At 44.1% G+C, this 26190-nt stretch overlaps 1 protein-coding gene across 9 annotated transcripts; it reads left to right on the top strand.

Moving 5' to 3' along the window:
• bdnf (brain-derived neurotrophic factor) lies at window positions 1–26190 on the top strand. Of its 9 annotated transcripts, none has more exons than XM_030096988.1 (3): window positions 1–56; window positions 7069–7156; window positions 24934–26190. In XM_030096988.1, exons 2-3 carry the CDS (start codon window positions 7103–7105, stop codon window positions 25762–25764), a joined length of 885 nt encoding a protein of 294 aa, XP_029952848.1. In that variant the 5' UTR covers window positions 1–56; window positions 7069–7102; the 3' UTR covers window positions 25765–26190. The 9 variants fall into 9 exon arrangements, with proteins under 9 accessions (XP_029952848.1, XP_029952929.1, XP_029953398.1 ...); XM_030097342.1 differs by lacking the exons at window positions 1–56; window positions 7069–7156 and adding exons at window positions 11190–11548; window positions 12404–12522; XM_030097069.1 differs by lacking the exon at window positions 1–56 and having other exon boundaries at window positions 7057–7156.

Raw genomic sequence — 26190 nt, forward strand, 5'->3', positions numbered from 1 at the left:
AGGAGCTCTTCTTTTTCTTCCTCACACAGAAATATAATTCACCTCCTATTTCAATGGTAGGTGTTCATTATTCCTTCAGTTTGCTCTTTGAAAAAGGTTTTTTTTTCTCCTGTGAGTTTAGAGTTACTAGTTTGGGCAGTAGAAATATGTTATACTTCATAATTATATTTGGAAGAAAGTGTTACTTTAATTGTTAATCTCTTTCAGGAATTCGCTCATTCTGATCAATATTTATTGGTTCTGAAAAAAGCTCTGTTCAGGGTTGTTTTTGGTTTCTGAATCCTGGTTGAACTGAAAAGAAACACAGAATTTTAGTGAAAGAGGTAATCTCTTGCATAGGAAAGTATCCATTCCCAGCATGCATTTGTCACGTTTTCCCCCCTTTTTCTTTTGTTTTTAGAATATTTACTGCTCGTACATGTTTGAAACGGGAGGTGACGGTGTTTGTCATTGTGAAGATTAAAAACGTCCAGACTTAATTAGCCCGGCCAGCTGCAGAAAAGTAGAATCTTTAATGAAGTTAAATGAATGAAAAAGCATTCATTTCCCTTCGGTTGACGTCTTCTGCGTGGCTGAAGGCTGAGGCGTTTTCAGGATTATAAAATGGACTTCCTCTAATAAACACTGTGTTCACTGATTAGTAACAGGGAAGCAAATCATATTGAAGCACTAACTTCTTCAAAAAGAGTCAGTTTTCTTTTTGCTCTATAGTATCACATTGTTTAAATGGTCTAATTTCAAATTAGAGCATTTAGATTCAGATTTCAAGTGTTCAAATGGCCTTCCTACTGACAGATTTATTCCATTCTCACCACTTTCTCTCCGTGAAGTTTCTCATTTCACACTGTTTAGATGAGTGATGAAAAATTCTGTTGTAAAATACAGTGAAATTTCAAAAGGTTTTCTTTAATTGTTCCATTATGGATGTTATTACAAACCCATCCTGACCACATGGCTTTGGGGCTCACTGTTGTCTGCTACTCTTAAAAAATCTGTTTAGGGTAACAAAAAAAAAAAAAAAAAAAAAAAAAATTGCGTTGGGCCAGAATGCAGCCTTTTCTGGGCTAATTTTGGCCTGTGGGCCTTATGTTGAGCACCCTTGGTTTTAAAGTCTATTTTTCCCCAGTTTCTATTCCTGCTCACCGTCATCTGAATTCAGGATGAAGCAATAAAGTTATTTCACTGGTAACGACTTTATCGTCAGTAACTAGTGAAGCAGTCGCGGTGGAGCCGACTTTCAGGGACGTATCGCTGTTTTGGGAAATCATTCAAAGCCTTATTGAGTACAGAGTGAGGGTTTATTATGGCTATTCACTTCTGTTTTCTAAAAGTGGCTAAAACAATTCCTCTGGCGTGTTTCTTGAAGCACAGCACATTGTAATAGGTTCGTGTTAAAGTCGGTTTTGATCCAGGTAAATCTGGACCGAGTGCTGGACTGTAATCTGCAGCACTTCAAAATCAACAAAAGAGAGTGTTTTCACAAGTATGACTATGCTTTTTGCGTCTTTCTTTTTTCACTGATGGGAAACCACCGATGAGTTTACAGTGGCATGTAGTGTTCGTTTTAGCTGTGAATCTTCTTTTGGGAAAACCACATTTACAGCGTCTCTTTGCTGAAAGTGTGAGTTTGCGTTACCTGTGGTCTCACCATCAGAGAGTCAGAGTTGAGCGAATGTTCTGCAACTTAATCCATTCAGCAGTTTACTCACTTTTGTGATCGAATAATGAATTCACAGTTTTGAACGCGCGCTGTGCCGTTTTGGGTTTTCCATAACATGTCAACATAAACCTCTTCTAGTTTAGTTCAGTTCACTGTAATTTCATTGAAGAGTCTTCTGTAATACTTGAGCTGAGTAACTTTAACCTTTTAACAGTGTTACAGAAGTGAATTTAGCATTTATTTCATATCATCGTGGGGTTTTCGTACGTCTCTGCAGTCTTGACATAATCACAAAAGCCGTACAAAAAGTGTACATTCAGTTGTTGATCTATAACAATCTAAATACTACAATGTGATATCAATTGCATTGAAACAAAAAACTACAAACACCCAAAAAAAAAAAGGCTCATTCTATTCAGCAGCTGCTAAATGTTCCAGTCGGAGATGCCAGCTCCACAAGGTTAACCTGACTGATTGAGCAAAGAGGATTGTTTTTAAATGTGTATTTGTTGGCCGCATGAATGAAAAGCCCTCGAAGCCAGAAAGAAAGATTCAGCATCGTCGTTAATTGGAAAATGGGAAATGGTTTTGTTATTCTTTCACTCTGGAACAGACCATGTGTGTTCACCTACAAGGGCATCACGCATGGTCTTCTCCAAAACATGAAATCCACGTCACCGAAAAAAATCCAAACCTCCATTTTTTTAAATGTTGCTGGAAGAAACTCCAAAATTCTCAAGGTAAACAGAAATGATGTCAAAAAAATTCAAAACACGCTGAGATCCCGCTGATATTCTGGGAGACTTAAATTCAACAAGGCGTTGTGGCGGTGACTATAAACAGCCAGAAAGTTAAACTGTGATCATGTTAGTTTTCAGGAGAGTTCTCATGGCAGTGTGATGCCAGCCTCGTGCACACCCGCTTAAATGAAGTGTTACCATGGATATAGCTGTATGTGGGCTGGATTTCTGCAGATAGAGGTTAATTAAATTTTCTCCTGCCTACCTTCGCCTTTAATTTTAAAAACTTGAGAAGGAAAAAAAAAAAACCTTGCACCTGCTTTTGGAAGATGGGAAGGGGTAACAAAAAAAAAAAAGAGAGAGAGAAAGGATATCACTTGAAACCAGCGTTTGGTAAGTGTATGGACTTAGTGCGGAAGGCGCCACTAGCCACGCTTTTTCATATCTCCTCCCACTTTCTGCGTGTTCCTCCTTCGCACACATGTCAGGGAGAGAGAGAGAGAGAGAGAGAGAGAGAGAGAGCGAGCCCTCACACACAGGGCTCCTCTGTCAAAGGACAGGAAGCTGCTCTTCCAGGCCAGAGCGTCTGTTGATAATAACACGCGTGTTCTCCGGGCGCACAATGCATCTCAAAGACACGAAATGTGGCCCTTCGTCTTTGTCTCTCCGACACACATACTGTGCGCAGCCACACGCACGCACGCACGCACACACACACACACACACACACACACACACACACACACACACACACACACACACACACACACACGTTGGTTCATGCATACTGTACGCACCAACACTCGGTCTCTCTTTTTCACCCTATCTTTCTTTCTCCAATGATTAAAAAACAATATCCAGCTTATAACTGCAAGTTAGGCAGACACCCACACTCATTTGCAGTGAAAGGCAAATGACCCTGGTGATGAGTCATTGCATTCACTCAGAGATTTTTTTTTTCTTTTTTTCTTTTTTTTTTTTTTTTCCAACACACTGAAATCTTAAGGCAGAGTGAAGCCCTGGCTCTCACTATTGTGTCTCTCAGCAGATTCAGGTGTAGCTTGACATTTTCCTCAAACATATTTTCAACAAAATCCTGCGAAAATAGTGCGTGAGGGTCAATAAACACGCCGCACAGTCAGAGTATGATTTCTCGGCCACGCCCGCATGCTGGGTCTCACAATTAGGAAGCTGGTGGAGGTCGGCTGATAGGAAAACGCTTGATAAGGAGAAGAAGATGGAGAATCGGTGCGTTGTGGAGTCCTTCAGCCGGTGTGGACGTGGTGGAAGACGGCAAATATTATTATTCAGCGCTCTGCCGCATGTCTGCTCCCACTCAAGGAAAATCCTGACATACTCAAGTAAATGGGACATTTCACAGATACATGTGTAATAAATATGCTTCAGTAGATTGGTATTAACAGTAAATAAACAAGAATATCTCACCAGACTGGCTCAAATATTCACTTGTTTCCTGAACTATAACATAACAAACAACCAAAAGAAGTAGTCAAGAAAAATGAAGCATGAAAGACCAAATATAGTTATGAAGCAACATAACAACCAAAGTTGAAATACAGAATATCTGAACAGCAAATTAATGAAGCAAATTTACAGAAAACATGCATCAACAGGTAAAACACAGGGACTGTGTCAGCAGGGGGTCTTCTCACTGTCTGAGTCCAGGGCCCTCTTCTCTCACGGTCCGCCCCTGCTTTATATGAAACACTGTCTCTTTTGTGTTCAGCTCAGATTCATCTTTGCAGACATTTCTGTTTCACCCATTTGTGAAAACAGTGAAGAATAGAATTATTTTTAATTGAGGGAATAGTTAGTAAAGCTTTATTCTGTTTTTTTACTTTGTCTTTTTCCTTGTATTTTGTTTGTGTGTGTGTGTGTGTGTGCCACTGTCAGTGTCAGTGTCATGTTTACACTACATCAACGTCTGTTTTTTTTAAATTAGATTTTAACACGATGAGTGACATCAAGACGTTGATACATGCATGAGTACAGTTTATTTTAGGAGAATAAAAAGGGTGAAGGTGAGAGATATTTAAAAAAAAAAAAAGGGGCAACCAAAGGTCACAAACTTCTCTCTTAATGGTGAAACGCGTCCAGTTTGTCTGACCACAGTGTGTGCAAGACTGGAAAAAAAAAAAAAAGACAACGGAATGAACCTGAGACTCATTTTTGGGCATTAGGCCTGAGGGCTGCAAGTGTTATCTGGCTGCATCAAGTTTACTTTGTTTAAGAAAAGAAAGAATAGTGGAGTGTATGGGGGAGGGGGTGTAACGGGAGTCTTTAACAGCCAGTAAAAGGGACTGAAAGGATTTTGATCCAGTGATATTATATATCTGTGCTGGTCAGGGCAGACAAAAGCACACAGCAAACCACCAGAGAGCAAAGCATGTCATCTGAATAGTATGTCTTCTTTGCACTGTTGTACATCCAAAGGCTTTGTGCGCCTGAATTTGGTTGGTAGAAGGCACAAAGGAGGCAGTTTGTTCACCCCTGACAAGTGTGCTTTTATTTGCGGCGGCCCTTTGATGTATAGAGAAACTTTGGCTGGGATATCCCTCGCAGAGAAATACACAAGAAATCCCACTCCTTTGTATTATCCCAAACAATTCCCTCACCATTCACTGCAAGGCTTTTATTCCCTTTAAGACCTTTATTTTAAACTTTGTGCCTACTGTCTGTCTGTCAACTGTAATGGGGTATCCTGTCTGACTTTGGCGGATAAAGGGTGGGATGGCCTGTGGGCATCGGCACGTTATCGCTTCGATTAGCGCGACGACTGGACCCACGCAGGACTAATGTGCCAGGCTTTGTGTTTAAAAATAGCTAAATTAACTGGGTTGTCTATACAGTCAAGACCCAGTAAACTTTACTCGCCATTTAAATGAGCATAAAATTGACACAACAATTGGACAACAAATAAAGGGCTAAAAGTGAAGAAATTCCTGAAATTTTCTGACATTTTTTTCATTATCCCTTATGTAATCATATTTATGACCTCCATTCATGTTATATACTGCTTCATGAAGCTCAGCTAGGAGAGGGGCTCGAGCCAGTCCCAGCTGACAGTGGGTGAAGAACGGTACGGAACGCACTGCACAGTCTGCTGGTTCATCGCAGGACAAGCAGAGAAGCAGGCACACGTCCTGCACTTCAGAGCCAGATGTTTGGTTTTAGACGGCAGAAGGTAGCCAGATCAGAGACAAGGTAGAACTTGCAAACTCAGGAAAACCCTTAACACCCAACCTGAATCCCATCTCACAATACATCCTTGTTATTTCTGCATTTGTTAAATATCGCTTTAATCTTGGGGGGAAAAAAAAAAAAAAATGCAAGCTCACATTTCTTGCAGACTCTTTAATTTTTCATTATTGATGTTGTGATTTTCTAAGAGGAACTGTACAATCAGGACTTTTATTTTCAGAACAGCAGCTTGTCCAAGTTGGTGTCGCGTCGCATTTTTTTTTCTAATTGTGGTGTTAAAAATCTCTTTATTTGGACGACAACAAAACGCTTCATTCTTGATCTGTGAAGTGTCAGTGTTTTTTTGTAGCGTGCGAATCCAAACTCGACTAAAATCTGCAAGCTTGCGCAGACGAGGTGAGGAGAAGCGCCCGTGCGCTCACACCTGAGAGCTGCCCGGCGGGCTGCCACAAAGTGTTACACCGCCGTCGCCCAACAGTTGGGACTCCGCTCCACGCAGCACCGCTCCGATGGCCGCCGTCGAGGCTGAGCGCGGCGTGTTGCTTCCCCACGCAGCTTTCGTCAGTCAGCCCGGGGATTTGAACTGCCAGCTTCCAAGTCACGAGCCTCCACCTCCTCTGCAGGCTGCCGCCACTGTCTTTTTACATCAGACGACCGGTGAGAGCGCTAAAACTCTTGACCTCTCCATTTCTGGGCGCCCACAAGTGCTTAAGCAGATAAAGATTATATTCATCACGTAGACAGTTTAGTATGGGGGTCAGAAATAAGGCTTTTACATAAAAACAGGGGGGGGGGGGGGGGGGGGGGGGGGGGGACAGTTTTGTTTTAAGGCCACAGTAATGCTGATATGAGGTTACTGACCTTCGGTGGCTGTATGCTTTAAGTGGGCTTACCCTGGATTTCACAGCAAGGTATTTGGTGGTTAAACTGGAAACCTAAACATTGCATTATTCTAAAAAAAAAAAAAAAAAAAAACTGCACCTCTAAAAATAAAAGCAGCCTACATTTTCTTAAGTGAAAGAAGGTGTTTGAGTTCTCTATATCCAGTTCAGAAATCTCTCACAAGGTCAACACCACGCGCTGCTTCAGTCCACCTCACCGGTGTCCGACTGAATCACGCCAAGTGAATATCTGAGCTCGCCATCTACCACCTACCTCCTGAGTATGCACGCAGCTCCGCTCCGGAGTGAGTTCCATACATCTGCAAACTATAAAAATACCCACATATTTTATTGTCGCAGTGGTCTTCTCTGTCTTTTTTTTTTTTTTTTTTTTTTGTCGCTGTTGTTGTCGTTGCATTCCAGCATGTCTGAAATCCTTCTCTACGTGAAGTTCAGGGTGGCATGCGGACAGGAATGAATGTTAATGCCCAGAACCGTGCGATCGGTGTGAACCGCCACGCACTGAACACAGACACTGATTCCATTGTTTCTCTTTTCCTCGTAGAGTTCGGAAGGAGAACTGAAAAGGCGAGGCAATCATGAAATGTGAACATCTGCGTCGACATGTGCTACATATATGTGCTGCATCGAAGGTCAGTGCCTTGGACTTCTACCGTGCGATATTTGGCTGGTCATAAAGAGGCTACCATTTGCAGGGTTTGCTGTGCATGCAAAATTTCAGGTCACTACCACTGGGAACCAATAACGCCTTTGGCTAAGCAACAAGATGCAAATATATCTATTCAAATTCGCACCACTCCATGCACACTTGTGCTTACACAAATACTCACACACAGTCTCATTGCATCAGGCTACAGAATTAAAATACATTGCATTCATTTCAGTCATGAATAAGTCACGGCCCTGGAGCAATATTTTGATCTGAGACAACTCTGGATCCATATGTCTGTGTTTGCCTCTCTTGTTCGCCAAAAGAGGAGACATATCTAACATATTCTGGATCATTTAAATCCAAAGTGGAGCGCTTATACCCTCCCGATCGCCTGCTGTAGCTTGGCGGTCCAGTGACAGGGCCCAGATTGCCCGTCTCAACCCAGGCAGTCATAAAGATAATGGCGGACAGGCAGCTTCCTCCACTCTGGGCTGTTGAGCAGACGGAGGTTAGTCAGAGTTAGGAGATCAATGCAGTTATGTGTCACGCCCAGGGGTCCACGTTTCTCCCCCCAGGCACTAAAGACAGGGTTTACATAGGCACCCGGTGTTTAACCGGTAAAATGTGGTTGTGGGGAGACGGATGATGCTGTACGCAGTAAAGACAGATGGAAATCAAGCGTTCAGTGACACTCCGGCACACTCGGTTCAATTTCAGCCTGCCGAACCACTGGGGCAACCCAAATATCCGTCATCCTGACACTGTCCGTCACACTATACATAGAACGGCGAAAATTAGCACAAACGCAGGGGCTCGCCATCAGTGTGAAGTATGGTGACAGCGGGGCGATTATTTACGGGCTGCATTGCTTTCTGAAGACCTGAGCTGTGAGTCACCGGCCGGGCCGGATAATTAATTCCTCACTGTACACAAATATTCTGAAGCTCCGCTGAATGACAGACGTACGCCCCATTTCCATCGGGGTGACGGCCGTGAGCTATTTTGACTGGTTTATTACAAAATTACTGTGTATTATTTTTTGAAGAACTTCATTTTTAATCAAGAAAACACTTATTTTTACACTCCAATCTTTATTTCTGAAAACTACACTTTGTTTGACCAGTAATGTACAAATATAAGAGACGAGAGGTTCAGTAGTTTGATTTAATGATGTGTAATCAGAGAATTTGTCAGTTTTACGTCTCTTTGTTTGGCTCAGAGATCAACTTCCTGTAGATACAAAGGGTGGGGGGATCTGACAGTAAGAGATAACCTGCCATCAGCAGGCCTTCTATTTTTAACAGCAGGTACTAGTAACACATGACGTGGGGCTCTTGTTATCAATATTTATGGAACAAAGATTAAGACCGAGTCATGATACACACAGTGCCGACTGGATCCACCCTGGTTTAATAGTTGTCATCACGGTGAGGGGGAGGGCGGCGCTCACAGACTCAGAATTTTAGGCTGGCACTCTGCGTTTTACTAATGATTCCTGAGACCAGACAGGGTCCAGATGTGATTAGTAGATGTAAACAGGACAGTGTGATCACTACAGTGTGAGAATGGCTTCAACAATCTTTGTTTTTTTTTCTTGTTTTTTTTAAGTTGGAGGGCAGTTTTAATGGGAAGAGTGTTGGCAGTGACTCAGGAAGGGTTGGATCTGATCACACGTTAAAGACGGGCTGAAACTTCTTGAAGTGACAAAGTCTGGCAAACACAGAGTGGCACTGAGAAGCTTTTGGTGTGTTTCCTCAATCCGCTTCACGTCAGAATGGAACTCAGTGTTGGACTTTCTTGAAAAAAAAAAAAAAAAAAAACCCAAAAAACACCTGTAACAGTGCACATTTATCACACCGGTGCAAGCCCACCGGCCGCACCGTGCCTTGAAAACACTCCCTCTGCCGAAATGTGCTCCACTCAAAACGCTTTAAAGTTCCACGAGTGAGCTCAAAAGAGGTGAAGTGTCTTGGCAGACCACAGAGCAAAATGCCATGCAGTCATATGCAGCCCAGGGGATGAAGCGATTGATCTGTGACCTCGGACTCCGCCATAAGATATTGTGGTGAAGAGTGCGGGGGAGGGCACGGCTAGTGGAAAAGGGACGAGCATGAGTCAGTAACGGAGTCTGCGAAAAGCTGTGGGAGCAGAGGAAGTGTTAACAACATCACAAGTAGGAGCAAGTCAAGTTACCACGTCAGGAAGCGAAAAGGGCCGGCAGTAGGATGATGGTAGGAGCCGGAGAGGTGATGGGACACACACGACACACACGTCCTAATCATTTAATCATGCGAGCTGATTCAAAAAGGGGGGAATGTTCATCCACGTCCGGCTGAAACGTGTTACCACTCTCTTTACATCACTGCCTTTTTATCAGACGGCTGTAATGAGTAGCCCTGGTGTGAAAAGCCTACCAGGGCTGAGATCAAGGATAATAAGCTATGTGTGACTCTCAAGTCCGGCACTTGTTGCCTGCACGGTACATGAAAAATGACATATTTATCACCAAGTAGCGTTAGTCATCTAAAAAATGCCACTAATTTTATGTGATTATGCCATCTTGTGTCTTCCAGGCAGAAATGTATTGACATGAATTGTAAAGGCTATATGTTTTGTTGTTTTTTTTGTTTTGTTTTTTTTGTTTTTTTGTTTTTTTGGGGGGGGCACTGCTTCTAGAAGCAGGTTGACATTATACATGCAGTCACACCAAAATAAGCTGTAACACCCCCCTCCCTTCAAAAAAAAAAAAAAAAAAGACTGAAGTTTAGAACAATATTGACAAGTAGCACCGATTTAAATGAAAGATGTAGCTACTTCCCAGTGAGTCATAAACATTGAATGTTCAAATCAGTGCCTGTCACAAGTCCAGGAAAAGAGTTGACATTGTTATGGCGTTGCCCCCCCCCCTCCCCCTCCCCCCCATGAATCCAGAGTCGCAGGTCTGAAAGCATCGAGTTTCCTAAAACACTTTGATGAGCGTGCTTTTTTTTTTTTTTATTCCTTATATATATTTTTTTCCTTCCTCCCTCCTGTTTTGTGAGAGAAAGTCCACGAGGCGTTTTGTCAGATTGCTGCTATTGTCTCTTTGCAGACGCACGCCTACAGGTTTCAATAACGCGCCACCCTTGCGGCGTGATTTCCATAAACTGTGACAAAAAAAGTAATTTATACCACAAGAATGACACTTTTCTTACACGCACGCTAGAAAGTTTGGGATGCTGGCAAAGAGTCAGGCAAATATCACCTATTACTCATGTTACTTAGTACATTTGGGGCTTCACTTGCAAGCACAGCGCTTCGTCACTGCATAACAATCAGATGGCTGAGTGTTGGCAGTGCAACTGATGGAATTTTACTGAAAACAGATTTCGCCTTTGAACTCCCAGATATCCCTGATCGAAAAGTATCATCCCCGACTTTAGCCGCGGTGGTCGCTTCTCCCGGTGTGAATATACGCCTCTCCAGGACGTGGATTAACTTTTTTTGATTCGTGTTTTCAGCTTTTGGGGGGGAGAAGGAAAAAAAAAAAAAGCAAAAACAAAGGTATAATCTCAATAATATCGCAGCACTTCAACAGAATTTGACAACGTAAGTATAAATGAGTGGATGGTCCAGGTGAAAGGCGGAGGGGGGGGGTCTTTCTTTCTTTCTTTCTTTCTTTCTTTCTTTCTTTCTTTCTTTCTTTCTTTCTTTCTTTCTTTCTCTTTTTTTTTTAAGCAGCAACAAGTTCCTCGGCAACTTGACAGGCAGGCACAGGGGCTGGAAATGTGTTTGTTTAGTAAAACCCGCTTCGTCCGCGTTACAATAATCTAAATGACCAGTGGTGCGGATGCGTAACGGGCCTATGGCCCCACGCCAAAGAGGGAGTTAACAACGTTAGAAAAAAAAAAAAAACCAAACACACAAAACAAACACACAACGAGCACGTGAATATGGTTATGTCTCCGAAGTTTTATGCCTCTGTCATTGTTCCCGGTGGCTGATTTTCCAGATTCGCTGCGATCTGTCGGGAACTAGTACCCCCATAAACTTGTGCTGCCGTCGCTTATTTCAATCACGTAAGACCCCTAATGGCGTTGTCCGGGCGAGGGTGTTACGTATATCTGAACGAGCTTCCCTGACAAGCCGGGGCTTCTTGATATTTGTCTTGATTGTAGAGCCACCAAAGGTGTTGCTGCCTAAGAGAGTTTAAGCACGCCGATATTGCAAAGGGTTATTAGATTCATAAGTCAGCGAAGTGGTGGGCGATCTACTGAGCACAGCAGAAGTTCTCATATGATGACTTCAAACAAGACACATTACCTACCAGCATCTGTTGGAGTGAGTGGATTTTAAGACACTTCTATCTCCAGGACAGCGTAGGGGGAAAATGGTAAGTAGGAATGGAAACACACAGCATATAAGGGATGATGATTACCAGTAAATAGTCGTGCTTGCTGTTGAGTCTGGCAGCGCATTGCTGGAAGGGTTGGACTCAGTGGCTACTTGAGAAACTCAGTGCCGAGCCCCATGTCTTATGAGGCTGATGTGGAGAGAGCTTGTGTGAAAAAGACAGTGTGGCATTTCTCTGCTCAGGATATGCCGGTACAGTGAGAGGGGTAAGGAAATATTACCTTGTGTCTGCGCGCTGTGTGTGGATGTGATGTGGGCTTTACAGACTGTCTTGGATTGCTGTGTTGCTTGCTGGCAGTGGAGGGCTTTATATTTTATGCATGTATGTGTTCTTCTGGAGTGCGGTGCCCGTGTGTGTGTGTGTGTGTGTGCGTGTGTGTGTTTTTTTTTCTCGTATATTCTTTAAACACACAGACACACACATGCACACGAGCAACATGTGCCACTTACCTGTGACACTTGTCATATAAGCATGACATTAGGGACAAACGGGGCTGAGCATCAGCGTTGTTACTTTGCAATTCGGCGTTAGAGTGTAGCCTTTCTTTCTTGCTTTCTTTCTTTCTTTCTTTCTTTCTTTTGAGGCGACCGCACACTGGAGTGAACCGGCGTTTGTCATATAGGCGCTGTTATCCTGGAAGGAAATGTCCGACCAATATGTGATCAAATATTAACAGGACTGGTTTGGCAAGGGGTGGGAAAATACACGTGACAAGACGCGGGGAAGCAGCAGAGTGGAGAAAAAAAAAAAGCAGTCTAAAGTGGGCACTCAAACAAAAGTATATAGATATTTTCTTGCCCCCTCATAGTTACCCTGGCTGTGTTATGCTTTCAGCACGTTGGACAGAGGCACCGGAGTCGTGCATGGACTAAAACGCCGAGTGGACGCCAACTCTCTTTCTCTCTTTTCCCAGCCCCCCTTTGCCAAACCTGGGATTGTTTTTTCAACTTTTGGTAAGCTTATTCTGAAGGAGCCTGTGGTCTGTAATCGGGAAATAAACGGGATTCTAAAGAGAGAGAGAGAAAGAGGAGAGAGAGAGAAAAAAACAGTTTGTTTAAAAAAAACAAGAGAGAGAGAGAGAGAGAGAGAGAGAGAGAGGAGGCAGAGAGAAAGGCGCTTTGCCATTAGAGGAGCTCGTGCTTTAAAATGTGTTTTTTGTAGAGCACTGTGAAAGTTGAAATGTTAGGGCGTCTGGTCTTTTGCACACCACATTCTCGGTACCTATAAGCCCCCCCACACTGCGTTAAACTTTGGGACATGCAAGTCTTGGTCACGGAGATCTAACCACGCACATAGTGGTTGTCAGCCCTTGTAAAGGTAAGAGCACAATCCATTGTTTTCATGTCAATCTTCCTCCTCTTCTTCTTCTTCCTCTTTTTTTTTTTTTTATAAAAGAAATTCTTGTCTTGACGGGCTTCTCCTGGCTTCTCTCAATATGAACTTCGGCTTTTAAACTACAGCATGCAGCCTTTCGCTTGTGTGTTTAATTGTGGACATCAGTGACTGAAATAACTCCGAAAAGAAATCCGATCCGGGGGACCAAACGCCTCGTATGCCTTTAAAATTCAAGTTATATCCCGACATTACCGGCGCCTGCACATTCACATTGGCTTTGAGTCGTGTGAAACGCTTCAGCCGGGACTCGTTTTCGTGCTTGGGTTTTTTTCCTCTCTCTCTCCCTCTCTCTCTCTCTACAAAGAGAGTTTTTTTTTTTTTTTGCGTTTTTTGGAGTTTCCGAACACTGCCTGCTGCAACATAATTTGCGTAATCGTTGCGTTGTGCCTAATCATGCTCCCGATATGGGACTTAAGACGCTGCAGTGATCCTTCCAGCCCGAGTACTGATGCTGGTGCATTTCATCAAATTGTCAGGGAAAAGCATCCATCCTCTATCTATCTATCTATCTATTCATCTATCTATCTATTTATCTATCTATCTATCTATCTATCTATCTATCTATCTATCTATCTATCTATCTATCTATCTATCTATCCATCTATCTATCTATCGCTTATTTTTCTTGTTTGGTCTGCTGCATTCATGTTTTGTCTTGATGTCAAACCCTCTGGATTTTGTTATCGACCAAAAATAGCCCTACTCTTTACCCCCCCCCCTCCCCACCTCCACCACAGCCCCCTCCCTCCACCCCCCCTCCCCCCCTCCTCCCGTCATCGCCATCAAATCACTTGTGTTTTTACTACGACCGCTCCACGGTTTCATTCATAAGGTGCTTTTCACTTCACCTGCTACCCTACCCCCTCTTTTGTCTGTACACGGCTCTGTGGCGACCTGTCAAGACTACCAGTGAATAATTAAAAAAAAAAAAAAAAAGTGGGGGTGGGGGGGTTATGTTGAGAAACGATTAATTAATTCTAGATTGTTGGGAATGGTGTGATTTCCCGGGCTCGGTTACGCAGGACAAATTGTGATATTATTCCTGTGTAAAATTACAATGAAGATGGGCGTGGTCTGAGTCCGTCCACTGACAGATGTTATGGCTGAATGTGATGGAGAGAGATGAGATGGCTTGATATTCAATTGTTCGGAAAGCATCTATTTTTTTTTCTTCCTCATCGTCCCCCCCCCCCCCCCCCCCCCCCCCCATGTTTTATTCTGATTTAAAGTCACGCGTCAAAATCACTCATGCCTGCTGTTAGATTGAGGCGTTCATCGCGCCAAACTGCTGTGGGATTTTATTTCTCTGTTCTCCTGAAGGACTTGTAGCCTCAAAATTCGTCTCGCACCGATGCAGAAGCGGTGGATATTGTCTATTTCCCCCCCTCTCCCTCTCTCTCTCTCTCTCTACATCCTTCACTCATCCACTCCCCTCTCTCCCCCTTCACTCGGCTTCTTCTTCTTCTGCTTTTTTTTTTTTCCTTTGGTCAAAGATTTAAGATTTGTGATCCAAGACGAAACAATTGCATGGCAAAAACATCAGGAAGAGAAGAGAAAAGCCCCAACGCCCACTGGCAGTCCTGTTTTAATCAAGATTCCTCATGCATGCTGCATTTTTCGTATAAATACTCCAATGCGAATGCATCCAGTCAATCCCTGATTGCATTTGAATCACGGGACTTTTTTTTTTTTTTCCGGCAACGTTTTCGGTCATTTTTCCACCCAGCAATGTAATGTGTGCTGATCGGTTTCGGCGTATTACAACCTATTACTCCTCATTTTACGAGACACTGAAACCTAAGTAGATCATCTTACTTATTATCCGCCTGCCCGACATTCATAAAAACGCGTCTTTAATGACGACTGCGTCGCAAACATAATAATCTGCAATATACCACCGAGCAATCGATTGCAGGAATTATGGCAGATCAGGAATTTATCTTACGAACTGATAGTCGTTTTTTAAAGAAGTAGAAAATTTCCTTTCGCATTTTGCTGTCGGTGGATTTCAGCTTTTATTATCATCATTATTATTGCACCATCTCTGTATTTGTTTGTAAATTTAATATTTCATTTGCGGGATATCTATTTTCTGGCCATGTAGCAGTATTTTTTATTTTTATTTTATTTTATTTATTTTTTTCTACTGAGACGTGGGATTATGGTGTGGGCGTGGGCGTGCTGGGTGGAGGAGGAGGGATGAGCGGAGGCGGGTTAGGAGGGGTTGTGGGGTGGCACGACACACTTTGTATGTATGAAGGTTTTTTTATAGCACTTTTCTGCAATGTACGTCAGCGGATCAGTCCATAAATGGGGCTGCGTGCGCTTGTGTGCGGGCGTGCGCCGGCGCGCGCGCGCCCCTGTGTGCGTGCGTGTGTTATCTTTACCGAGAATCTCCCCTCTCTCTCTCGCTCTCTCTCTCTCTCTCTCTGCACTCTCAGCTCTGCAGAGTTGAGGTGGGCGTCAATAACAAACCTGATGGTAGGTTTTCATTGCAAAAAAAAAAAAATCAGATGAAATTCTTTCGGTAGGCCTGTTTTAATTTTTTTTTACGAAATAATACGTGCAAGATGCAGAAATAAATCATCCGTGCAGCTAATGTTTCTCTCGTTTCATTTTTTTTTTTCATTTGGTAAATGTTGGCCTTTGTGTGTGTCGGTTTTTTTTTCTTTCTTTCTTTCTCTCCGTTGCGATCAATTCAGGAAGCTAAAGGGATTTGACGAAATCTGGTTTTAAATTAATGACGCTGAAATTTCTTTTTATAGAAACACCGGGTGTTTTCTTCCAGATGCATCCCGGTTTCGGGATCGCGCCGGCTACTCTGCCCCGAAACGCTTTCATTCATGAAATGCAATAACTTGCCTCATTGTCCGAGCCGGGGTGTAAATCATAAACAGGCTATTGATTATTTTGGGTGAGAGGTGGCGGAAATCTCGGCTCACGGCTCGTCGGACGTCACGATATATTTAGAGCGAAAATTAATCATCTTAATCATTATGGAAATGTAGGCTACATCGCGCGCCACCGCCGCCATCGCCGCGATTGCTTTAGTCACCACACCATCATCTTCATCACCGACACCTTCGTCCAATTAGCAGGCTTGTTTAAACAAGTTCTGGCAGGAGGCGAAGTCTGGAGCCTGTTTCTTTTTTTTTTTCTTTCTTCTTTTTTTTTCCTCCAAACCTTTAATTATCCGCGATTCCGTCATTCAGGGGCGTTTTTCATCGATAAAGCCCACGATCGGTTATTAATACACCGGGAATGTGGTTATTCTTACTCTAAAGATATTTTACATGTCGGACCATTGCGGGAGACGAAGATTCACGATGCTCTCTGTGCGTGCGTGTGTGTGTGTGTGTGTGTGTGTGTGTGTGTGTGTGTGTGTGTGTGTGTGTGTGTGTGTGTGTGTGTGTGTGTGCGCGCGCGCGTGTGAGCGGAAATGTTCGATCATTCCAGCAAAGCATTCAAGTGTGCCTCTCAGCATGTGAACATGCAGCACTGGATTCAAGCAACTTCCACAAACAATAAAACACGGGTTTGTGCTGCCTGGATGATGTGAACCCAGAATCAGTGGATAAAGTTATGAGATGAATGGAGACGGTCTCATTCTCTCTTTAATTTTGAGATTTAAAATCTCTTTTGGCTGCTTTTGGTGGTGGGCTAGCCGGCTCCTTGAGTGATACTGTTGGCGTGGAAGCCTCCAAACTTTAAATTCTGACATTTTCACATGGTTCGGTGGCGTGATGCGTGGTTTCTTTCATTTCACATTGAACCATGTTGGAGCGAATAAACGAGACAGACAGAGGCGGTCATTATAGGAATAAGGCATCAGCTGTACAAGGGTGTGGAGGGAGGAGTGTATATATGAGGCTTAGAGGACGAGTGTGCTGTCTGCCTGATGATTACATTAAAGGTTATTGTCATCACAGGAGGGATGACATTAACTTCTCACTCCAACATCTGATTAAAAGAGGCCTGCGCTCGGTTCGTGTGTTTACCAATTTAGACTTTCTCCCAACTGTTGTGGAGCCCGTCCCTCCGCCACTTTGACGTCACCCCCGCCTCATAACGAAATGTTTTCTCAGCTGACGCGTTCGCTCCTCCAGGAGGAATGCAATTTCGCTTTGATCAAAATACCCTCGTCGCCTTCCTTTATCCCCCGTGAAAATGACATTTCACAAAATGTCACTTCGTCCGCGCTGCACGGTTCTCCTCCTGCACAAGGAGGCATAATTCCAGTTGTTAAGTGAAGCTTTCGGCAGTGCGGACCTGTCAGCATCGTGCTGCATTAGGCAAGAGAAGCCTTGAAAGGTTATACAAGTGTGTCGTGTTGTCAGCTCCCGTGGTTGTTTCTTTTTACTGCTGCACAAACAGCAAACAACACAAAAAAAAGAGAGAGAGAGAGAAAATGTTGTGAGCGGGGGAAAATGTGAGGAGAGAGCGATCCTTCTGCAAATTACATGTGTTTATCCATGGATGTGGTGTGGTAATGGAAACCTGAAGAAATTTGCTACATGGCATGCGTGGACATGGGACCGCATCCCCACACCTCGGATGGTTTGAAGTCATTGTTCCTGCCGCCGAAATCTTAAACCTTTAGAAATCTAACACCTCAGTCTCAGTGAAATAGTGGTTTAGCAGTTTTCACAATGACTCCTGGTCGTCTTTTAACAGGCCACTGCTGTCCTTCTGTTTGATGCTCAACTGGATGACTCAAAAGGATTTTAACACTCCTCACAGCTCACCCCCCCCCCCCTTTTTTTTTCCCACAGTTATTAGAAATTGTATTTGTTTCATTCAGAAATCCAGCCTCTTTGCTGCCTGGGACACATGCGGACCAGAGTGACTTCTCTTGATACGCCACCTTCGCTTGTGCTGTATTTGCAGAAATGAGAGAGACCATGTTGTTGTTTTTTGCTCTTCTAATGAGATGCCAAGTGATTTATTTATGAATTACTTTGTTTGGAACAGCCCCCTTGTGCAGTGTGCATTTTTTTAATCCTCTTCGGAGTCATGTCGCTCAGTGATTGCTGATGCAACTCTTTGTCATCCAGAGTTTGCCCTCACCTCCTGTGAGCCTTCGGGGAGGGCTATATCTATCTTGGCATGTCCCTGGGTGTGTTGGAGGTGGGAGTGACTCATTAAGCAGGTGTGAGCATCCACTCCCATACTGCTACATGCCAAACAAGAGCTTTCCAGCTCATAAGCTCGTGCAGGGAAGAATCATGATGGCAATATAGCAAACACATCACAATAAATCTTTGCACTGGACCAGGGCCAAGTCACTGGGATAATGAGCTGCTATTTCTCCATTATGCTCACTCTTGTATTCATCAGAGGTGGAATTTCCAAGCGTTCATCACCCTTTGAAAGGCTGCGCCTCCACTGACATCTTTATTTGAATTCTACATTATAAAAGGAATGAATTGTTCCCAGTTTGTTCCTGATGAGGGGAAACAGAGTATCAAGGAGCAAAGTGGCGTTATTGTCTGCGGATGCTCTCTGTGTATAATTTAAACAGGTTTGTTTGGCTGACATTTGATTATAATAACCTGTGAAAGCTGGTTACTACACTGCAGAGCACTTGCAGGGGAGTCATCCATCTGTCGAGGGGACGGCTCACTTTAAGACGAGAAGAAGCAGGATGTCTCAATAAGTTCACGTTTTTTTTTTAGTAGCCTCCGCTGACTGTCAGCATCCAAATTCCAAAAAGAGTGTGACATCCCTCAGGTTCCACATCAATAATGCAGGAAACAGGCTTGGGTAATATAAAATAGATTAAATGCTGGAATAACGCAGACAAATACTTAGGACTCCTTCACTTGAGCCTTTTTTTTTTTTATAATGTGACTCACCCCTCTATCTGCAGACCTGCACAAGAAATGATTATTTATAATTCTCCGAATGTCTAATTTTACACAAATAGGCCATCTCGAAATGGCACGCTGTGTATCACGACTTGGTGTAGACGCACTGTTACGCAAAGCCCTTCAAAAAAAACAAAACATGCCACTTCTTTAAGCCGTGTGAAAAAAAAGAGAAGGGAATACGGAAGAGGTGAGGCTTCGTTTGTGCTTTGTATACTGCCAGACATTATGGATGCAGGCTGCGCGGCGTGCGGACGAACAAAAAGCACATAATGCTGACTGAACGCGCATTAATAGTTCCGCCTCGGGGCTGTTTAAACAGGAGTTTGGTGGCGACCAGTCAGCCGGCGGCAGGTCACATGTTGCAGCGTCATTGTGTAGTAAAGTTACTGTAGTTGCAAAGAGGCTCCTCATTTCAGCTCCAGAGGTCTCTCTCCCTCTCTCGCTCTCTCTCTCTCCCGCTCTCTCTCTCTCTCTCTGCCTCTCTCTCTCACCCGCAGCGGCGGTTCAGCATGCGACAACTTCACTTCCAGACGATCTCCAAAGGAGCCGCGGCGCGCAGCCATGGGAGTGCATTACCTCCGCCATGCAATTTCCACCATCAATAATTTAATCTATTTGCTCCAAAGCTGAAGAGATATCCCGAAGCTTTGTTGGGAGAGAACAGAGAGGAAAGAGAAAAAGAAGAAAGAAAGAAAGAAAAACAAGAACGCTTAAAGTAAATTACTCAGGGAGTTGTCCTAAACATCCCAGATGACACTGCTGTCCTGTTGAATGGTCTGTTTTACGACTGGGCAGTGAAAGGTACGTCTGCTCCTTCTCACACAACTTATTTTGAACACTTTTCGTATTTGCTTTGATGCTGCTTTTGATTTGAAAACAAAAAAAAAGACAGCTTGGCGTGTCTGTGTGTGTATGTGTGTGCGCTCGCGCGCGTGTGTTGGTGGGGGTGGGGGGGGGGTGAGGGGAGAAGGTGGAGGATGAAGAGGAAAGGGAGGGAGGGGGTTAAAAGTAGCTCGATCAAGTCCGGTTATCCTGCGAACAGACATCGGCGCAGGCCGAGAGGGGATATGTGTAACCTTATCCTCCCGTTCATTAATAAAAAACGGAGTTATTATGTTGATTGGGTTTCCAGTGGAGAGCACCAGCTCAGCAGATGTAATCTCCAAAGAGAGAGAGAGAGAGAGAGAAAGAAAACGCTGTTGTTTCATTATTGGAGCAGCTTTCTGGTCATTAGCAGCTTTTTTTTTTCTATCCACCCTCCAGAGTAGCAAAGTGGAAACAATCCAGCGTGCGTCTGTATGAAATCAGCCGCGTTTGGACATTTTTACAACTTTACGCGCATAAACAGCGCCAATAAACTCTTAACTTCGGGGTGTTCGTCTAGGTTCGCTAATCCAACCACAGACCGTCCACCATAAGTAAGAAAACAACAACTGCAGACAGTTTCTGGTCCTGTTGTTTTGGAGGGGGGAAAACTTTGATGAACTCATTAAGACTTTATAGGAAACCCGAGACCTAAACGGCCAGCTCCGGCGGCCAACACACGCCGCTGGGTCGACTCTTTGGGGCTTGCATGCGCGTGTCGATGAACTTCTGAGAATAAACACGGATTAATCCAAAATCCGCTTTATGGAGTGGTGGAAAACTGGCTCTTTTGTGACAGCTACTCGTGAAGGGATCTGGTTCAACAATTATTGGTGGAATCATAGCGGCGTGCGCAAAGGGTCGAGTGACTAGATGATGGTTTAATGATGAAGTTTCCCTCCCCAAAAAATGAAAATTAGGGCCAGGTTTTTTTAGTTAGAATCGTGACTCAATGGCGCACAAGTGAAGTTCATAGCAGATTGTAGTTACGCACAACATAACTGTCTGTGCGCCCTGGAAAAAAACACTGTCTGCCTGCCTGCCTGCCTGTCTGTCTGTCTTTCTGTCTGCCTGTCTGTCTCTCTCTGTCTTCAGAAGGGAAGAGGATAGGGAGCTCTTCCTATTTCACGGTCTCATGCGCCCTCTCGTGTTCAATGCTGGGAACTCCTGCGCAGCTCGCCGCTGGTGTCGTTTCAGTAGTTTGTGCCAGTGCTGGTGATTCATGAGATAAAATAAACTGTGCATTCGGCTCCCCCTTTAGAGCACTTTTGACTAAATGAAGAGATTATCACATTTATGGATGATTCATTCATGGTTTTCTAGCTCTGTGGTTCTCGGTTGCCTTCAGTTGTCCACTGCTGCACACCCAGTGAGGGAGGGAGGCAGCAGCTCATTTGGGTAACATAAATCACTCAGCAGGTATTTGAATGCTGGGTTTTCTGTGGCAGTGGCTGGGGCTGGCCTGGAGGACAAATATAATCCGTAGTGATGATCATCTATTACCAAACGTGCTCCGAGGCTGCGTCAGATTAAAAACAGATCTCAAGGAAGCAAGCTTCCACATGTGTCTGCCATTACAAGCACCGGCTCAATTAAATCCAAATTCCTGTGTTAACTGTAGCATTGTGGTGCACAAGGGGGCTTCGGGTGAGCGTTTACAAATTATCCGCGGTGCTCTTTTTGGTTCCAATTTGTACATTCTGGCTTTGTGTGCTTTATATGTCGAATGTGACAAAACGTGTTGCGAGGTAAATAGCTCCGGCCCACACGCTTCTGGAGGAATTGAACAAAGACGGAAGCCCACAAGGGAGCAGTGGTAGAGGCAGAGAACAAATGTTGCTATAGGTCACGCTTTTCCATTCAAATGTCTTGAGCACATGTTCATTTCTCCCGCTCGCGGCTCCTTTCCCTCTGTAATGGCTTATAAGATATCATGCACGCCTGTTACGAAAAGATGGAGCCATAAAGTGTGTTGACATGTGCAGGGAGGCTGGGGAGCATTGCTGAATGTGTAATAATACTAGCCATGCTAGTCCTTTCATGCTTTAGAGAAACTTTTCAGCGTCTGTCAAAGCAGGCATTTATCACTTTAATCCCCACCTGGCACACAGAATAAATGCGAGGGTAAGTTACATATCCCTGCCATACAGCCGCGCTCTCAAAGCAGACGAACAGGTGGTCATCTGGAGATGTCCAAGCCAAACAGTTGACAGAGTCCACAGGCTCACCTGCTCCCATTGTTCAGGGTGTTTCATGCCCTAGGTGCGTTGTCCTGAATAAAAAGCGTGTTTGAGCAGCAGTTATTGCGGGTTTTGTTTCCCTCGACCTCATATTATTGGCTCAGTACTTAGTGTTTTATGCTTATGTTACCGTGCATTACATGAAAGTTGGATTTATTTTATAGGATTTCATCAAACAATGAATTTCAAACAACACAAGGAGAATAAACCGCTTTTTTTTTTTTAAGCAAACATATTGTCAGAAAGCTAGTCTGCAGGCTCCTTCAAAAGAAAAGCCGTTTTATTCCTCTCTTGCTTCATTATTCATGCTCATTATGTTAACACTCGAGCCACTTCTTTTATTAACTGCGAAATCCACATAAAATGTTCCTTCGCTAGATGTATAAAACAGCAGCAAACCAAACATTTGTCACATTTAGCCTCCAGCAGATATAAGCCAGAGATTCTCCGCCGGTCCCATAGCAATTAAATGATTCATTGGCTTTATCGCGTTTTAACAGGATGTTGATTGAGAGCATAAGCCATATTGATTGTCCTGATGGAAACAGGAAATCACAGAGATAGAAATAAAATCATCTGTTGTTCCCGGTGTGAGGATACCCGGGGGAACGGCATGCAATTGCACAATGTTGAGTGGCATTACCCCCAGCAACCTCCTCCCCTCCATCCTCTCCCCTATGGAGACCTGGAAGAGACGTCATCTGTGGTTGTTATGCTGCGAAATGACGCTGGCACTCTCTCCACCCCCTGCTACTGCAATATTACCCCTGTGGTCTGTTACGGAAGATGCAGCACTCTTCGTCTGCACCATTTCCAGCATGAAGTTTGACGCCTAACAGTAATCAGCCCTCTTCCTTCATTTCCCTCATGTGGAAGTGGAACCATTTGAGGCACGATGCTGATAATAATATCAGCCTAAATGCATCCTACACATAAAGCCGGTGACTGGCCCGAATCCCGTAAACCTACGTGATTTTCAGTGCTGGGAAGCCTCGCAGGAAAAAAGAAACCGTGTTCTTGGAAGCAACACCTTCACACTAGTGGTGGGATAAGAATCCTGCTTCTGAGCAGTTATTAGCAAATTATTACTAGTATTTTCATGACATATGGAGGATTATCTCTTTATGTTTGGCTTTGTTCTCATAGTTGTTTTAGTTGCTGAGAGGAAAAATACCCTCATCTCAGTGAAAACACATAGAAGCCAGCCCCTCCCCATGCCCTCCCTCTCACACACACACTCACACACTCAGGAGGAGGACGTCACTGAGCTCGGGGAATGAGTGGCTCATTAAGAAGAAGGATGTGATATTCTGAATAGAGACTGTGAGACTCCCAGCACGTCTATTTTTAGAGCAGATATCTCTATGGCAGTCACGGCGGTGTCGGTTAATTGCAGCCACAGCCCCAGATACCAATTAAGAATGAAACAAATGCTTTTAAGGTGGGGTTTTGCTCCTCCCTACTGTAAAGGTCCTCCTCGTGTCCATTCAGAGTGGAGGCAGGAGTGTGTTTGCTCGGCGTGTTTTCCTGTGTCAGGCTGGGACATGCGGAGTGCAGTCAAAGCCTCAGCCAGGCTATTTTTAAATGAGCCCCTGTGGAAAGCAAGATCTAGTTTTCTTGCATGTTTTTCTTTTTTTTCTTTTTTTTTTTTTTTCTTGCATTATGGTTGCCTTCTTCATATCTCAGGCTGTTGGATGTCCACCAGCTCATTGATTTGCTGTGAATCTTAGAGCTTCTCAGAGGTAAGAGTTTGCAGATGTGCTCCGAAACTTTGGTCATTAAGGATGTGTGCGCGGTGTCCCGGCGACTCGTGCCTCATTGCGGCTGTTTGTTAACCCTGGCGAGCGCTCGGCTTCTCTTTCGCTCTGATACTGTGCAGGCAGGATGACACATCCCTCTGTCATACACTTTCCTCATGACATCCTGTTAATTCATCCTGCAGTGCTTTCTCTCTCTCTCTCTCCCTCCCTCTCTCTCTCTCTCTCTCTCTCTGTCTCTCTCTCTCTCTTCCTCTCTCCATTTACCAAATTCAAGCAGTGTCCCTTTACAAACCCCGGTTCCCATTCATAACTATAAGCTCTGCTGTGTAACCCAGATCAGGGTTTTGTTTCTTTTTTTTTTGGTAATAATAATAACAATAGCTCTAACGTCGGTGTTTATCAGAACAAACACAAGCGAAGCGTTTCCCACTCAGTCGGTCAGAGCTTCACGAAGCTCCTGAAAGTGTTGACACTCATGTTAGCGTGGCAATGTCGTGGACGACGTTACAGAAGATAATGCGACAGCGTGAATTCACGGCCACATTTTGCCATTTCTTTTGTTCGCTCCGACTTTCCTGGAGCTGAAAAATGTATCCCATCTTTCAATTTTTCAATGTCGGGTTCAGAAATCCAGGTAACTACCAGACGCAGTGGGTCTTCTGTGAAGTATAAAGTCATAAGGGGGAGGCATGAGCTTTCAAAAGGGATAAGACAATTACTCAGGCAGCCAGAGATGAATGACAGCTTTGGCCATTATAAAATACTCCACGTCTGCACACTCAGGAACAAACTGTGCAGGTTAACACAACAGTAACATAAAAAAACAAAAGCGCATGAATAATAACGAGCCTTGTAATGATGTTTTGACATCTATTTGTGTAATCTTATCTTTTGTAATAAGCAGCCCCTCTGATGCTCAGCACAGCTTTTGTGCATTGCTGCCAACAAATAGGAATCGAAGCCAGACCTCACATAGGAACAGAATGATTACAGTTTGCAAACAATTTGAAAACACCGATGACACAGTGCCAATATCAGTTTAATAAAAACATGCTGCGATTGTATCAAAGCTACTGGCTCGCTCTACAAAGAGTGGAGGAGAGGTGTAGATGGTGCAGTTTGGATCAAGGATAAGCTAACTTTATAGAAAATGCTCTTTGATTAATGGTGTTGTCTCCTCTCTCTCTCTCTCCGTCCTTTCCCCATGTTTTCTCTCTCTCTCTCTCCCTCTCCAGTTCCACCAGGTTAGAAGAGTGATGACCATCCTGTTCCTTACTATGGTTATTTCATACTTCAGTTGCATGAGAGCTGCGCCCCTGAGAGATGCCCCGGGCATGCGGGGCCATCGGACGGAAGGCTACTTGGGCGCCGCCGCGACGGCCGCACGGGGCCACGGGACTCCACAGAGTGGCGGCGGGCCGGGCCAGCGCGTGGAACTGCCCTCGCTCACAGACACGTTTGAGCAAGTGATAGAGGAGCTACTGGAAGTGGATGGCGAGGCGGCGCAGCTGGGACAGGGGGCCGATAAGAGCCAGGGAGGTGGGGGCCCGTCGTCCGTGGTCGCCCCGGAGACCAAGGATGTCGACCTGTACGACTCGCGGGTGATGATCAGCAACCAAGTGCCTTTGGAGCCGCCGTTGCTCTTTCTTCTGGAGGAATACAAAAACTATCTGGACGCCGCCAACATGTCCATGAGGGTGCGGCGACACTCCGACCCCTCGCGGCGCGGAGAGCTCAGCGTGTGTGACAGTATTAGCCAGTGGGTGACGGCTGTGGATAAAAAGACGGCGATAGACATGTCTGGGCAGACAGTTACCGTCATGGAAAAGGTCCCCGTCCCCAATGGCCAACTGAAGCAATACTTTTATGAGACCAAATGCGGCTCCTCGGGGTACACGAAGGAGGGCTGCAGAGGAATAGACAAGCGGCATTATAATTCCCAATGCAGGACAACCCAGTCCTACGTGCGAGCGCTCACCATGGATAGCAAAAAGAAGATCGGCTGGCGGTTTATAAGGATAGACACTTCATGTGTATGCACATTGACCATTAAAAGAGGGAGATAGTGTATAAAATGTATAGATTTTATTGAAGAGTTTAAAAAAGAGAATAAAGAGAAAATATCTATTTGTATATATACATAACAGGGTAAATTATTCCGTCAAATGAAAATTTTATGGACTGCATGTAAAAAAAGATGAAGTTTATACAGTAAAAGTGATACTACAGTCTATTTATTGAACATATTCATGACCTTGTAAACAATTAAAAAAAATCTGATCAGTCATTTGCGCCCAGTTTAAATTACTATATCACGTTTCTCAAGACATTGTGACTTGTTTACGTTGCCAAGAAAACGGAGGGAAAAAAAAAGAAAAAGAAAACGAGGCAAGGAATGAGAGGACCGTTCCATCTTCAAAAGCTTGCATGCTGCTTCAATTGTGAATTGAGAAATTCTCCACTGACAAAAAAAAAAGGATACAATGCTGACC

Source organism: Salarias fasciatus, chromosome 1, assembly GCF_902148845.1.
Source record: "Salarias fasciatus chromosome 1, fSalaFa1.1, whole genome shotgun sequence".
Taxonomy (NCBI): domain Eukaryota; kingdom Metazoa; phylum Chordata; class Actinopteri; order Blenniiformes; family Blenniidae; genus Salarias; species Salarias fasciatus.